The sequence below is a fragment of the Fundulus heteroclitus genome, unplaced genomic scaffold (genome assembly GCF_011125445.2).
Source record: "Fundulus heteroclitus isolate FHET01 unplaced genomic scaffold, MU-UCD_Fhet_4.1 scaffold_45, whole genome shotgun sequence".
NCBI classification, from domain to species: Eukaryota; Metazoa; Chordata; class Actinopteri; order Cyprinodontiformes; family Fundulidae; genus Fundulus; species Fundulus heteroclitus.
In genome coordinates, this window is record NW_023396868.1 from 1,741,528 (window position 1) to 1,757,411 (window position 15,884).

Genomic DNA, 15,884 nt, shown 5'->3' on the forward strand with positions numbered 1-15,884 from the left:
TTCCCAAATTCCACCAACATGTAAAGTGTGCTACACGAGAGGCTAGCATTTTGGACAAAGTCTACTCTAACATCAAGCTTGGCTACAGGGCTAGGCCACTTCCACACCTGGGTCAGTCCGATCACCTGTCCCTGCATTTAATCCCTGCTTATACCCCTGTTAGGAAAACCGCTATAGCCATCACCAAAACCATCAAATCCTGGCCTGAGGATGCGACACAGCAGCTGCAGGACTGTTTCGACAGGACAAACTGGGATGTTTTTGAACATCAGGACCTGGGGGTTTTTACAGACAGTGTACTGTGCTACATCAAGAACTGTATTGACACTGTAGCTGTGGATAAACGTATCCGGGTATTCCCAAACCAGAAGCCCTGGATGACTCAGGAGGTCCAGCGTCTGCTAAAGACCAGGAATACTGCCTTCAGGTCTGGGGACAGGACTGTCTACAGTACAGCCCGAGCTAACTTGAAGAGTGGCATCAGAATGGCTAAGTCTGACTACAGGAGGAGGATAGAGGGCTATCTTGATAGTAACAACAGCAGGCAGGTGTGGCAGGGAATCCAGCATCTTACCAACCACAGGACCAACCTCGCAGCTGCGGAAGGCGACGCCATGCTGGCAGAGGAGCTGAACCTCTTCTTTGCCCGCTTTGAGGTGAAACCAACAGAAGCAGCCACACTACACAAAGCGACCCACAACACCAGACCCTTTGTTGTAAAGGAGCAGGAGGTGAGGCGCACACTGCGGGCCGTCAACCCAAAGAAGGCTGCTGGACCTGATGGCGTCCCTGGACGTGTCCTGAAAGACTGCGCCGATCAGCTGGCTGGAGTCTTTACCAGGATCTTCAACCAGTCCCTAGCCCTGTCTACAGTCCCATCCTGCCTGAAATCTTCCACCATAGTCCCCATACCCAAGAAACCTCATATCTCTTCCCTCAACGACTACCGGCCAGTGGCACTAACCCCTGTGGTGATGAAGTGTTTTGAAAAACTGGTCCGGGGTCACATCACAGCACTTCTCCCTCCTGGCTTTGACCCCCACCAGTTTGCCTACAGAGCAAACAGATCCACAGAGGATGCTGTGATCACAGCCCTCCATGCTGCTCTGTCACATCTGGAGCAGAAGGGAAGCTATGTGCGAATGCTCTTTGTGGACTATAGCTCTGCTTTTAATACCATCCTCCCTCACAGACTGGTGGACAAATTGGTGCACCTGGGTCTCCCTCACTCCACCTGCAAGTGGATTATGAGCTTCTTGACCAACCGACAGCACAGAGTTAGGGTGGGGAAACATTTATCCACTGCCCTCAGCCTTAGCACTGGCTCTCCACAGGGCTGTGTGCTCAGTCCCCTGCTCTATTGTTTATATACACATGACTGCACCTCTACCCACCACAGCAACACCATCATCAAGTTTGCTGATGACACCACAATGGTGGGGCTTATCTCAGGAGGCGACGAGTCGGCCTACAGGAGTGAGGTGGAGCGGCTGTTGGTGTGGTGCAGGGAGAACAATCTGCTCCTCAACAACTCAAAGACAAAAGAACTCATAATAGATTACAGGAGGAAAAAAACGGACATTACACCACTAACCATTGGGGGAAAATGTGTGGAGAGGGTAGCTGACTTCCGTTTCCTGGGGGTCCACATTGAGCAGGGCCTCACATGGAACATCAACACCCTGGAGCTGACAAAAAAGGCCCAGCAAAGACTGTACTTCCTGAGGGTTCTCAGGAAGAATAACATCAAAAAGAAACTGCTGGTGTCCTTCTACAAGTGCTGCATAGAGAGTATACCGACTTATTGTATTTGCGCATGGTGTAACAGCAGCACTGCGGCTCAAAAGAAAGCTCTACAAAGGATTGTGAATACAGCCCAAAAAAATCATTGGCTGCCCTCTCCCCTCATTGGAGGACTTGCACAGCGACCGCTGTCTAAAAAAGGCACAACCCATCACAAAGGACACTTTTCATCCTGGACATTCTCTGTTTACACTGTTGCCTTCAGGCAGACGATACAGAGCAATCAGAACAAGAACCAACCGTTTTAGAGACAGTTTTTACCTGACAGCAATAACAAAACTAAATGCAACCAAAAATAACCATAAATTATCATGGATGATGTGTGTGAGAATGTGCTATTTTTAATTTTTTTGTTGTTTTTATCAGTTATTTGTTATTTATTTCTTATATTGTGTGTAAATTGAGAGACAGAGATTTATTTATTATTTATTTATTATTGTTTTTTTTTAAACATATGCACGGATCGATGGCACTTTTTAAATTTCGTTGTTCTTGTGACAATGACAATAAAGTTTTCATTCATTCATAAAACATTAAATAAATAGTTCCATTCAACCTTGTCAAATGCTTTTTCAGCATCAATTGAAATTACTACTTCGGGTGTTGTGGTAGCTTTAGAGTAAATAATATTTAGAAGCGTGGGGACATTAAAGAATACCTGTCTCCCCTTAATAAAGCCAGTTTGCTCGTGTGAGACAATAGTCTGTACAATGTTTTCCGGGCGCGAGTCCAAAGCTTTTGCAAGGATCTTGGCATCTATATTTATTAATGAGAGAGGTCTATATGAGCTGCAGAGATTTGGATCCTTATCTTTTTTCAAGAGGAGACTTATGGAGGCCTGCCTTAAAATGGGAGGAACAGTGCCATGTTCTAATGATTACTTAAACACAGCATGCAGTAAGGGGGACAGTTTACCCTGGAATCTCTTAAAGAATTCCACTGAAAATCCATCAGGGCCAGGAGCTTTGTTATTTTGCATGCTTCTCAAAGCATTATTATGGCTTATCGCCATGTTCATAATACGTGGAGCGTGATCGTAAAAGAAGTCGCTCTGCATCTCTAGTCGTAATGAGATCGAATTCAGTCTGTAAGTCAACACGTTTAAGTAAGCTGGGAGAGGGGCAAGAAGCAAGTTGTTGGTCCAAATTGGTGATATTAATAAGGAGTTCATGTAACTCGTGACTTATTCAAGTGGGCAGAGTAAGAAATTATTTGTCCCCGTAAGTATGCTTTTAGGGATTTCCACATCAATGAAGGGGAAACTGGTTCCGTATCGTTCTGATTTGTGGAAATATAATCATCAATTTTGGTTGCAATAAATTCTGTCAAGTTATTATCTGAAAGGAGTAATGTATTGAACCTCCAAGGTGTGGAGTACCTGGGTTGTAAAGAAAATTGAATATCTAAAGAAAGAAGGGCGTGGTCAGAAATAACAATAGGGTGATAATTAACAGACAGTACTTTAGAAATTATTTTAGCGTCAATAAATTAATAATCAATCCGAGAAAAAGACTTATTCATTTGTGAAAAAAAAGAAGAATATTCCTTGATACCAGGATTATAAAATCTCCAAGGATCAATGCAACCGTCCTTGGTTACACAATCTGAAAGCAAGCTCGACATTGAAGAAGGTGTCAGGGTTCGTGGGTTAGAGTGGTCTAGATTGGGATCAATTACACCAGGGGTTTTCAAATTCATTGAATGTGAGCCTCCCCTTGGAATAGGTAAAGATAACCAGCCCCCCCCCCCCCCACACACACACACACACCCAAAAAAACACAAACCTACCGCACACAGGTCCCTGTAGCAAATGCATCTTTCTTTTGTGTTCTTGGAATCCTGTGTTCTTGGAATCTTTTGTGTTCTTGGAATACTGTGTCCAGTAGAATCATCTGATAGCCCAATACATGTTTTTTATTGTAGTTATTTTACCAAAATACATCCATAAAAAAAGGCCTATTCATAAAATCCATCCATCCAAATATTTCCATTTTACATGCTACTTTTACATCACGGACATAGGGCCTATTTTCAAAGTTGAACTGTCATTAGAGCAAATTCATAAACTGACAAACTGAACTAAACAGACGCCAATGTCAAACTGAACTCACGTCAACAGGAGACGTCAGCTGAAATAATAATAAAAAAGAAAACCTGAATTAAACAGACGTCAACGCATCCTTAATCCGATTTACTTTTTAGGCTAATTATACACAATTTAAACCTATTGCTATTTTAACAACCAAGCATTTCATTATTATCTCTTATCTGATGTATTTCTGATGTTTGGCACTTTGATTTACCTCGTGTTAAAGTGCTCTTTAAATAATGATAACAATGATTATGATTATGATCAGAATAAACTTTTGCATCACCTCCCAGAAGCTGGAAAGAAAAGAGACAAATATTTTTCACACCTCACTTAGTAACTAATATTGCAGCATTTTGATTTAATCCATCTGAATGCAATATTTGCAAGCCATACTCTGATTGTCTGGTAGAGTGGACAGTTTTTGAAGTCACAGCGCAGAAACAACCGAGCGAGCGCACAGCTGCATTGCTCCAGTTAAAGTGAAAGTTGTTTCCGGGAAGAAAAAATCTCCTTGGAGAAATGCTCCAGCAGCTAGAAGTGAAAAAAGGGAGTGCCGGAAAGCTGAACGCAGGTGGAGAAAGAATAGACTCCAGGTTCACTACGACATCTATAAAGACAGACTTAACAGTTATAACTTAAAATTGAAAAATGCAAGGGAATCTTTCTTCTCAGAGATCATCAAGAACAACATTAATAATGCTCGTGTCTTATTTTCCACAGTCGACAGATTAACAAATCCTCCTGTGTCCGTGGCTTCTGAACTCCACTCCACCAGGGCCTGCAATGAATTTGCTAACTTCTTTACTGAAAAAATCCTAAAAATTAGAGGATCAGTTTGTACATCCACACCAGCTCCAGAACCAAAGCCGTATTCAGCTGGAACTTATCCTGACAAAATATCCCAATTCAGCCAAATAAACCACAAAAGCTTAGAGCAGATCACTCAGCAGCTAAGTTCCTCTTCATGCTGCCTTGATGTTCTACCCACAGTTTTCCTTAAGAAAGTTTTACCTGTCATAGCGTCCGAGTTGACTCAGATAATAAACACGTCCCTTCTGTCAGGTGTTTTCCCCCAGTCCCTAAAAACAGCAAATATCAAACCACTGGTGAAAAATAACAATTTAGACAAACTTCTACTCCAGAACTACAGGCCCATCTCAAACCTCCCCTTTATCAGTAAGATTATTGAAAAAGCTGAGTTTCAACAATTAAACACCTTCTTAACAACGACCAGCCGATTTGACGTTTTCCAGTCAGGCTTCCGTGCTCACCACAGTACAGAGACCGCCCTTATCAAGGTTTTTAATGACATCCATATAAATACAGACTGTGGAAGAAACACAGTGCTGGTTCTATTGGACCTCAGTGCAGCATTTGATACTGTCGATCACTCCATCCTGTTAGAACGCCTGGAGAACTGGGTCGGCCTCTCTGGTACAGCTCTCAACTGGTTTAAATCCTACTTAAAGGACAGGGACTTTTTTGTATCAGTAGGTAACTTTACATCAGAGATGACAAAAATCACATGTGGGGTTTCCCAAGGGTCCATCCTGGGTCCCCTACGCTTCAATATCTACAGGCTCCTTCTAGCCCAGATAATAAAAAATAACAACATCAGCTACCATAACTATGCAGACAACACACAGCTCTACATCACTATGTCACCAGGTGACTATGAACCAGTTCAAGCACTGAGTAAATGCCTAGAAGAAATCAATACGTGGATATGCAAAAATTTTCTTCAGTTGAATAAAAACAAAACAGAAGTAATAACATTTGGACCAATAGAGGAGAGATCAAAAGTTAGCACACAGCTTCAGTCGCTTCAGCTAAAAACCACTAATCAGGCCCGAAATCTGGGAGTAGTGATGGACTCAGACCTGAACCTCCAAAAGCACCTAAAGACAGTTACAAGGTCGGCTTTCTATCACCTGAAGAACATTTCTGGGATTAAAGGACTAATGACTCAGTCAGAAGGATCTGGAAAAACTAATCCATGCGTTTATTTTTAGTCGAATTGATTACTGCAACGGTGTTTTCACAGGTCTGCCTAAAAAGTGGATCAGACAGCTGCAGCTGATCCAGAACGCTGCTGCCCGCGTCCTCACTAAGACTAAGAACGTATAGCACATCACCCCAGTTCTAAAGTCATTACACTGGCTCCCTGTATCTTGTTCTGACATATGGCATTGATTGTGAAGAATTAACAGTATTCTCTCACAACCCTGTCCTGTCTGATCATTTTTTAATAACATTTGAGTTTAATCCAGTTCTCCACCCCCAAAAGAGGGTTCCATTATAGTAGATCTTTATCGGATAATGCTGTATCAAAACTTAAAGAGTCTGTCCCCTTTTTAATATCCTCAGTATTGCAGAAATGCCCTGTAGATGGCAGCAATGTTGTTTCTTCCAATTCACAAATAGATGTCTTTGTAAACGGTATGACTTCGTCATTGCGTTCTGCATTAGACAATGTAGCTCCCTTGAAAAAGAAGGTGATTATTCACAGGAAGCTGGCTCCTTGGTTTAATTCAGAGCTGCGTTCCTTGAAGCGCAATGTTAGGAAATTGGAGAGAAAATGGCGCTCTACACACCAAGAGGAATCCTACTTAATCTGGAGGGACAGACTATTGTTGTATAACAAGACCCTCCGCAGAGTTAGAGCAGCATATTTTTCATCATTAATTGAAGAGAATAAAAATAATCCTAGATTTCTCTTTAGTACAGTTGCCAAACTTACCCAGAGCCACAGCTCTGTTGATCCATCCATTCCCTTAGCTCTTAGTAGTAATGATTTTATGGGATTCTTCATAAATAAAATTGATGCCATTAAAAATAAAATAATTGGCATCCTCCCAAACATGATTACCTCGTCCTCAGTAAGTGAGGCAGCATTGGAGGAATCTTTAGAATCTGCGCAGTGTTTGAACTGTTTAGAAGCAGTAGAGCTTTCTGAGCTATCTAAAATTTTAGCTTCATCTAAACCTTCTACCTGTATGTTAGACCCAATCCCAACCAAGTTGTTTAAGGACATATTCCCTTTGATCAGTGGCACTATTTTAGACATGATTAATCTATCCTTAGTAAATGGATATGTACCACAGGTTTTGAAATTAGCTGTTATTAAACCTTTACTTAAGAAACCTTCTCTTGATCAAGATGAGTTAGTAAATTACAGACCTATATCTAATCTTCTTTTCTTATCTAAAATTCTTGGGAAAGTAGTTGCTAATCAACTTTGTGAACATTTACAAAGTAGTGACCTACTTGAGGAGTTTCAGTCAGGCTTCAGAGCTCATCATAGCACTGAAACAGCTCTGGTGAAGGTCACTAATGATATTCTCATGGCCTCAGATAATGGACTTGTGTCTATACTTGTCCTGTTAGATCTCAGTGCTGCGTTTGATACAGTTGATCACAATATTCTCCTACAAAGACTTGAACATACTGTAGGGATTAAGGGGAAAGCATTAGGCTGGTTTAAATCTTATCTGTCAGACAGATTCCAATTTGTTCATGTTAATAATAAATCTTCCTCAAACTCTAGGGTCACCTGTGGAGTACCACAGGGTTCAGTCCTTGGACCAATTCTCTTTACTATATATATGCTTCCGGTAGGCAAAATTATCAGACAGCATGGGATTAATTTCCACTGTTATGCTGATGATACTCAGCTATATTTATCCATAAATCCTGATGAATCCAATCAATTACTTCGACTGCAGTCATGTCTTGATGACATCAAAAGCTGGATGACTTTAAATTTCCTGCATCTAAATTCTGACAAGACCGAAGTTGTAATCTTTGGGCCAGAGTCCTCAAAAAATAAACTTCTTAACCAATCACTTAATCTGGGTGGCATTAACCTGGCCTCTGGTAATAAAGTAAAAAATCTTGGTGTTATTTTTGACCAAGACATGTCATTTAAATCCCATATTAAACAGGTTTCCAGAGTTTCCTTTTTTCACCTCAGGAATATCGCCAAAATTAGAAACATTCTGTCCAGGAGTGATGCTGAAAAACTAGTCCATGCATTTGTTACTTCAAGGCTGGACTATTGTAATTCTTTACGATCAGGAAGTCCACAAAATGCAGTTCAAAGCCTTCAGCTGATCCAAAATGCTGCAGCAAGAGTTCTGATGAAAATCAACAAGAGGGATCATATTTCTCCAATTTTAGCTTCCCTTCATTGGCTTCCTGGTAAATCAAGAATAGAATTTAAAATTCTTCTTCTAACGTATAAAGCCCTTAATAATCAAACTCCATCATATATCAGAGCTCTGATTACCCCGTATGTTCCTAACAGAGCACTTCGCTCTCAGACTGCAGGTCTGCTGGTGGTTCCTAGAGTCTCTAAAAGTAGAATGGGAGGCAGATCCTTTAGCTATCAGGCTCCTCTCCTGTGGAACCAACTCCCAGTTTTAGTCCGTGAGGCAGACACCCTGTCTACTTTTAAGACTAGGCTTAAAACTTTTCTTTTTGACAAAAATTATAACTAGTGGCTCATGTTACTCTCAGCTACCTTTATAGTTTTACTGCTATAGGCTTAGGCTACTAGAGTATATCAGGATCTAATTTTCTCACTCTATTGAGTTCTACTGTTCTTCAATTATGCATTATGTGTTGTCATTTCTGCTTTAACTTTCTGTTCTCTCTCTTTTCTCTTCATAGTAGGTACACCTGGTCTGGCGTTCTGTTAACTGTGACATCATCCAGAGAAGACGGCTCACCCGCTACTACCATCTAATGTAGAACAGATTACTAGATCAATGTGTGCTTCTGTGCTTTTTTGTTTCTCTTGTTGTGTCTCTGTTCTTTCTTCTGTAACCCCAGTCGGTCGAGGCAGATGACCGTTCATACTGAGCCCGGTTCTGCCGGAGGTTTTTCCTTCCCGCTAATGTGTGGTTTTTCTTCCCACTGTCGCTTCATGCTTGCTCAGTATGAGGGATTGCAGCAAAGCCATGTACAATGCAGATGACTCTTCCTGTGGCTCTACGCTTCCCCAGGAGTGAATGCTGCTTGTCGGGACTTTGATGCAATCAACTGGTTTCCTTCTATAGGACATTTTTGACCAATCTGTATAATCTGACCCAATCTGTATAATATGATTGAACTTGACTTTGTAAAGTGCCTTGAGATGACATGTTTCATGATTTGGCGCTATATAAATAAAATTGAATTGAATTGAATAGACTTTAAAATACTTCTGTTAGTCTATAAATCCCTAAATGGCTTAGCACCTAAATACATCACAGACTTGTTATCGGTGTATCAACCATCCAGACCACTAAGGTCTTCTGACTCCAGCCTGCTCTGCATACCTAGAACCAGAACTAAACAAGGAGAAGCTGCATTTAGTTTCTATGCTCCGCTTATCTGGAACAAACTTCCAGAAAATTGTAAAGGTGCGGAAAGCCTGAGTTCCTTTAAATCAAGATTAAAAACATTTGTTTAGGATTGCCTTCAACTGTTCTAGTTAACTGAATCACCACTTCTTTGTTATAATTTCTATCTACATTTTATTCCTACTTGCTTTTATTCTGTTTTAATTTGCTATATTTTAATCATGTAAAGCACTTTGCATTGTCCCTGTCCTGAATTGTGCTATATAAATAAATTTGCCTTGCCTTGCCTTGTTGAACGTGGAATGAGCAGGTGCGCGCGAGCAAAGTTGTGCGCGAGCAGAGATGGAACTGAGCGCGAGGAAAGAAGGATGAGAGGAGTTTTTTAGAGTTGTGCGCGCACCAGACCAGTTTTGAGCGTTGAGAGTTGTCTTACTACGCGCTTGATTGGTTCCTGCGCACTCAGAAGGCAAAAATATCGCTACATTAGTTATACAGAGCTGAGCGGCAGCGCTGTCTTCTTTCTTCTTCTCTGTCTTCTCGCGCCTCCCCTGTGACTCTTTGGTGCCCCCCAAGGGAGGTGCGCCTCACCTATTGAAAACCACTGAATTACACAATTAATGTCTCCTCCAATTATAAGAGGGGAGGAGTTCAAATGCCTTATTAATGAAATGTGTTCCGTGAACCTCTGGAGAGTGTTCACGGAAATATAAACACTTTCACCCAAACAGACAGACATAACTGATGCTCATATAAACTGATGAACTTACACGCGACTAGTCTCAAATTTTTACTTATCTTCTGCTATACGTGTTTCGTCGTATTTGTGCTTGTTGTGCAAGAGGTTTTTGATATCTCAAACTGTATCCTGTTATAGGATAAAGTTTTTTTTTGGCCTATATCTTTTCACAGAGTAATGGCAGCGCAATGTGGGCACCATGTAAGGCGGTTGTCCTTGGCAGCAAGGCCTCAGTAAATCGTCTCCCCCTGAAATGTTTGTGATGTTCATTTGCTTATGTTATGGCAAATGTACTTAAACAACAATTTCCCTCTGGGATTATTAAAGTATTTCTGATTCTGAACATGTTTGCCAGCTTAAAACTAGTTCTGTGGCTAAAACTGGATTTTAACCTTGATCAGTGGTTTCCAGCAAAAGCAAGTTGGGCTGTTTCCTAAATATTTTCTCTTTTGGAAAAAAATATTATGTACTACATCACATGGAATTCTTTATCAATCAGTTCCTCCTGAACAGCTCACCAGTCACTCATTATTCATATATGTAGTTTGATATTTGATTATTTCATAGATCTGCACTCCTATGTATTTTTTATTCTCAGCCTCTGATATGGCAGCAACAGCAGCAATTCTTGAGGTTTCCCTCCTTCTGCATTGTGGCCAGATACCATGTTGGCATTGCAGCAACTGCAGGTGCTGAATTCAATTACGCTTGGATTTCTGAGTGTCAATGCTACTACACCATGCTTCATATGCCTATATGCCTTATTTAAAATTTTTCCATTCCAGCTGAGGGGGTGGCAAGTGGTGTAATCCATCTTTTTGGTGCTCAGGGGGCATGAACCACCTTGCTGGCCACACCCTGCTGAAATGAGCTTGTTTCCATAATGAGGTAGGCTAACAGCAGTTATGACTGGTAATGGGTCCGGCAACACTGATGCATCGGCGTGTGTGTCTGGCTCAGAGAGAAAAACCCTGTATAAGTGCGCGTATTGCTTTGGAAAGTCAGGTGATCGATACAACTGCTGTTTCACTTGTCACCAAGGCACCAAAATGTTTTTAGAAGGTAGTGCGTCAGTTGGACGCATCTCTGTCAAAAGAATCAGAGGTGTAATCTAATCCATCCAAGCTTTTTGATATGAAATCCAAGAAAAAAAGAATAGGTTCTGACCGTCTGGATCTTTTACACATTATTGCAGTAATAACTATAAGAAAGAAGACCTACCTTGAGTTGTACCAGTCTCTAAGCAGTATTGGAGAACTGCTATGGTAAAATGCATTGTATAGAAAACCTTTTGGGATCACAAGTGAATCTGTGAAAAATTTCTGTCTTCCTGCAAAACAAATTCATGATCCGTTGCAGATGCATGTTGGTTTGGCTGAGCAGGGGGACCCGGCATGCTCAAAGGGGCGGGGTGTGGGTGGGCTTGGAACCCGTTAATAACTGCTTCCAGTTTCCTACCCAAGAACATTTCTCGCCTTAGAAAATTGTTTGTTGTGTTGTTTTTTTAGATGTTTTATCAAATTGCTTGTATGGAAAGAGCTAGATTTAGTTCCTCCTAAATCAGTGTAGGACTCACTGGTAAAGAAACCACCAAAACTTTCCTTTATAGAATTTGTGGGGAAACTTTGTCAATGAGTCAAGAGTTTTTGTGAAATTATGTTGCAACTCACCCATCAAATAAAAAACTCCAGCTCATGTTTGAACAGTTAGAAAAAAAATCAGACCTTCAATTGGTTTGGTTCACTTTTAGACTGCACTAAAGTAAGGGGACCAAACCAACTGGGCAAAGTCATGCTATTACAACTTTTGGCTGTGTAGGATTGAGTGAAATCTCAACCTGAAGATAAGAATTCCCACCAATCAAGAGCAGTTACCAGTTCTGTCAGGTTTCTCAGCTGTCCTAATTCCTCTGGCAGATTTTCCAGAAGATTCTGCTGCAGTGTGAGGGAACGAAGGTTCTTTAGAGCACACACCTCTGCTGGCAGTGATGACAACTTATTATGACTGTGAAAAATACACACAGGACATTTTAATTTGAAATACCATCTTCCATCCCTCCTACTGGGGTAAGTATACAGAAATAAATCTGCAAACCTCGAAAACAGCACATTCACAATGTTAACACCTTAAGTGGTGGTTTCAGACAAGTTGGATGCATTCTTACACCAGTGTTCAAGTCTGTGTTGAAGGACTATCTATCCACATAATGTGCCACTTCTTAAAATGAAGTGAATGCAAAGATTGATTGGTTGATGTCTACACAGAAATCTCATCATGAAGCTGAAAAACTGTTCGTACCTTAGTCGCAGTTGCTGAAGCTCCTGTAGCTCTTCAAGTGCACTTGGCAAAGTGGTCAGCTGGTTGTCATGGAGCTGCAAGAACCGTTTGGTAAATAAGAGATTGGCTGGATTGGTTTAGCACTTTCATAAAACAGATTTATCCCAATGAAATAAGATATCATTTACATTAGATTTTACACTTCTACTCAGTGAGTGATGGAATCTCTTCTTGCGGATTTTACAGTATACAGCTTTTGATATAAATTTCTCTTTATAGTCCCACAGGAAGAATTTCACTGTGGTAAACCCATCCCTTAGGGAGCAGTGGGCTGCCACACTGAGTGGCGTCCGAGTAGCAATCTAGGACCATGGGTCTTGGTCAGGGGCTGTGGTGGCAGTCTGCGTGGATCGAACTGGGTTCTTGCAGCCTTATCAGAAAGCAAGCGCACTCCTCTGACACTAGGCTACTATTCCCCCATATGATCGCATGATAAAAAGTGTGTGACAAATTAGCGTAAGGTTTGTATTTAATTTAATTATTGGTTTCAACCTTTAACAAACAAAAAATATCTAGTCCACTGTTCTATGGCCAGTTTGTTAAAAATTAGGAAGAGCACCCTGGTCACATGGACATGCGTGTGCATTTTCAAGTGAACAGAGGCTATAAATGAGATCAAATAAGCAACACAATGGTTCTTTATAAAGGTTTATTGTGCATAATTGCACAGATTGTGATACATTTACTGGATAGATTTATTTAACTTCACAGAGGTATTCACTAAACCGGAAATTGCATCATCGCTCCTGGGGTCAACTAATAAAGAAGCATCCGTAAGCAGAAGAAGACGCGCCGCTACTAAAGAGATGAGGATTACCCTGAGCATCTGGATCCAGTTGAAAAGTAACCTAATAGTTAAATACAATAAATAATGAAGTAAAATATATAAATTCATAGTAAATCTGGATAAAACAATGATGCATGATGCTCTTCTGTTTTGTTGTTATCCATTAGAGAAAGTTTGGTTTCTCTCTGACAATTCATCCAATCATTGTGCAGATAAATACAATGTTATGTGATTAGATTCCATAAAACTTCAATATGTAGTAGTGGTTTTTCTTTGGATAAACTTTTTTTTTTTAGGTTTCACAGAGTTTCTTTGTGGCTTCCATTTTCACACCTTTGGCCTGGGGGATGGTGGCTATAATGTTGTAAGTAAATTAGTTTTACTTCAGTTTATTTGACTGGGCTGTGTACAATATTGTATACATTTTATGTGAAGTTGCTATAAGTACTGCAAGTTGCACAAGATAACTTTTTTCCTCCTCATTTGTAATAATGATCTGCCAGGTGATGCCCAAAGCATCAGGGAAACATTTGCCAGTGCCCTGTACTCCACGGGATGATCCCAGCAAGTGTGTATCCTATCAGAGTAGTGTGTGCTCTGTTTGACCAAGCACAAGAAGCAGCATTCCACACCCTGGAAAATACTTTTTTTTAATGTCCCCGTGTCTAATGGCTGATAAGAACAGTTTTTTGACTACCATCAGCATTAAGTAGAGACTTAAAATAAAAATGAATGCCTTTTTTTCGTTTGGGGAATAAACATATTTGTAGATATGCTACAAATGAAAAAAATGCACATTGTTCAAGTAGACCATGTAGATTATATTACAGCTGTTTTTCAGCTTGTTCATTGGTGTTTGATGTGTGTTATCATTAACAATTTGTAAAGATAAATTCCGCCTAAAATTTTACTTTGCATTTCTGGTTCTATATCTTTTATTACATTCTTATGAGCACTCCAGAGTTTTTATATTATGAAAATTCAGCTCATCAATGAAAGAAGGATGTATACCACTTGACTGAAACGTTTAAGATGGTGTTATAACACCACAATAAAAATAGATAAAGAACAGAAATTTGCCCAAAAAAGGCCTTAGACCATGAAGGGTTAAAATTGATAGATAAATTGCTCCTGACTATAAGTCACAAGATTGGCCAAACTATGAAAAAAAAAAAAAGTGACATATTTCAAAAAATACGGCAAAAAAAACTGTTTGAAAAAATATTTCAAACAGTGGAAATAACAGTCCAAATCAGTTTGGTCAGTTTTTAGGGTTTATAAACCTTAAGAATCAGTAATACAACTAGAAAAAGCTGTTCCTGCGTAACAGCGAGTGAGAATGCTAATCTGCAGAATGATTTGAGCAGAAGTTGCAGAAGATCCCTGCAGAAGAGAAAAAGTAGCTGAAAAACACTGAAATCAGATTTGAAGAATTTTAAAATTTTTAAAGAATTTTAAAAAATTTAAAGAATTTGATTAAATTGAAGAATTTGAAAAAATTTGTAGAATTTGAAAAAAAAATTGAAAATTTTGAAAAAATTTTTTTTGAAAAATTTGAAGAATTAGAACAATCAGAAGAATTGAAAGTATTGGAAGAATTTGAAGAATGTGAAGAATTTGCATTGATTTCAATAGGAACAGCCCAAAAAAAATAAAAATAATAATTTAATATATATATATATATATATATATATATATATATATATATATAAATAAGGGCTGTCAATCGATTAAAAAAGTTATCTAATTAATTACATACTCTGTAATTAATTAATCTAAATTAATCGCATATAATTTTTGCTGTGAAAGTATTTTAAATATTTAAATTCAAATGATTCAATGAATAATCAGCATTAGATACATTAAAGTATCGGCTGTATCTAATGCATTATCCGTTGAATACTGATAATGCATTTGGCCACCGGGCCGGACTAAATCGTTTGGCCAGCATTCACAGACTCGCTATCTGGACGGTATCTGGATGGTATCTGGCAATCTGATACCATCAACTTACTCTTAAAACGATCTTGTGATACATTATCTAAAGAAGAAAAATACGTCAAACTCGTTGTTTGCTCTGTTTGCGTCTGCCACTGTGCTCGCCTTCTGCCTTCCAGTCCGGGCCTATTCATAAGATATCCATCCAAATATTTCCATCTTACAGGCTACTTTTACTGAAACATCACGGACAGAGGGCTTAGTTTTAAAATTGAGCTGTCATTAGAGCAAATTCATAAACAATTGTTTTCAACAGCAGACAAACTGAACTAAACAGATGCCAATGTCAAACTGAACTCACGTCAACAGGAGACATTAACTGAAATAATGATAAAAAAGATAACCTGAATTTAACAAACGTCAACATATTCCATAATCCAATCTACTTTTTAGGCTAATTATACACAATTTAGACCTATTGCTATTTTATTTGTTGTTATCTCTTATCTGATGTATTTCTGATGTTTGGCACTTTGTTTTACCTCGTGTTAAAGTGCTCTTTAAATAATGATGACAATCATGATGATTATGATCAGAATAAACTTTTCCATCACCTCCCAGAAGCTGGAAAGAAAAGAGACAAAAACATTTTGTCTCCTTTTCACACCTCACTTAATAACTAATATTTTTGTCTAAATACTTTAGCCTAAATATTTTAGGCTAAAATATTACACTTTATTTGTTTTTCTTCAATCCCACGGTGATGTTTAGTAATTTCTGCCAAAGGCTGCAGCATTTTGATTTAATTCATCTGAATGCAGTATTTGCAAGCCATACTCTGTTTGG

General features: G+C 39.4%; 1 protein-coding gene across 3 annotated transcripts in view; it reads right to left on the reverse strand.

Annotated features, from left to right (window-relative positions):
- The window catches only part of lrrc40 (leucine rich repeat containing 40), a 71,452-nt gene that overhangs the window by 37,551 nt on the left and 18,017 nt on the right, over positions 1 to 15,884 (reverse strand). For all 3 annotated transcript variants that reach the window (XM_036131668.1, XM_036131669.1, XM_036131667.1), the window contains exons 3-4: positions 12,275 to 12,348; positions 11,851 to 11,980 (exon numbers count right to left, since the gene is read on the reverse strand). In XM_036131668.1, coding sequence (XP_035987561.1) covers positions 11,851 to 11,980; positions 12,275 to 12,348 — 204 coding nt within the window. The remainder of the gene's footprint in view (positions 1 to 11,850; positions 11,981 to 12,274; positions 12,349 to 15,884) is intronic.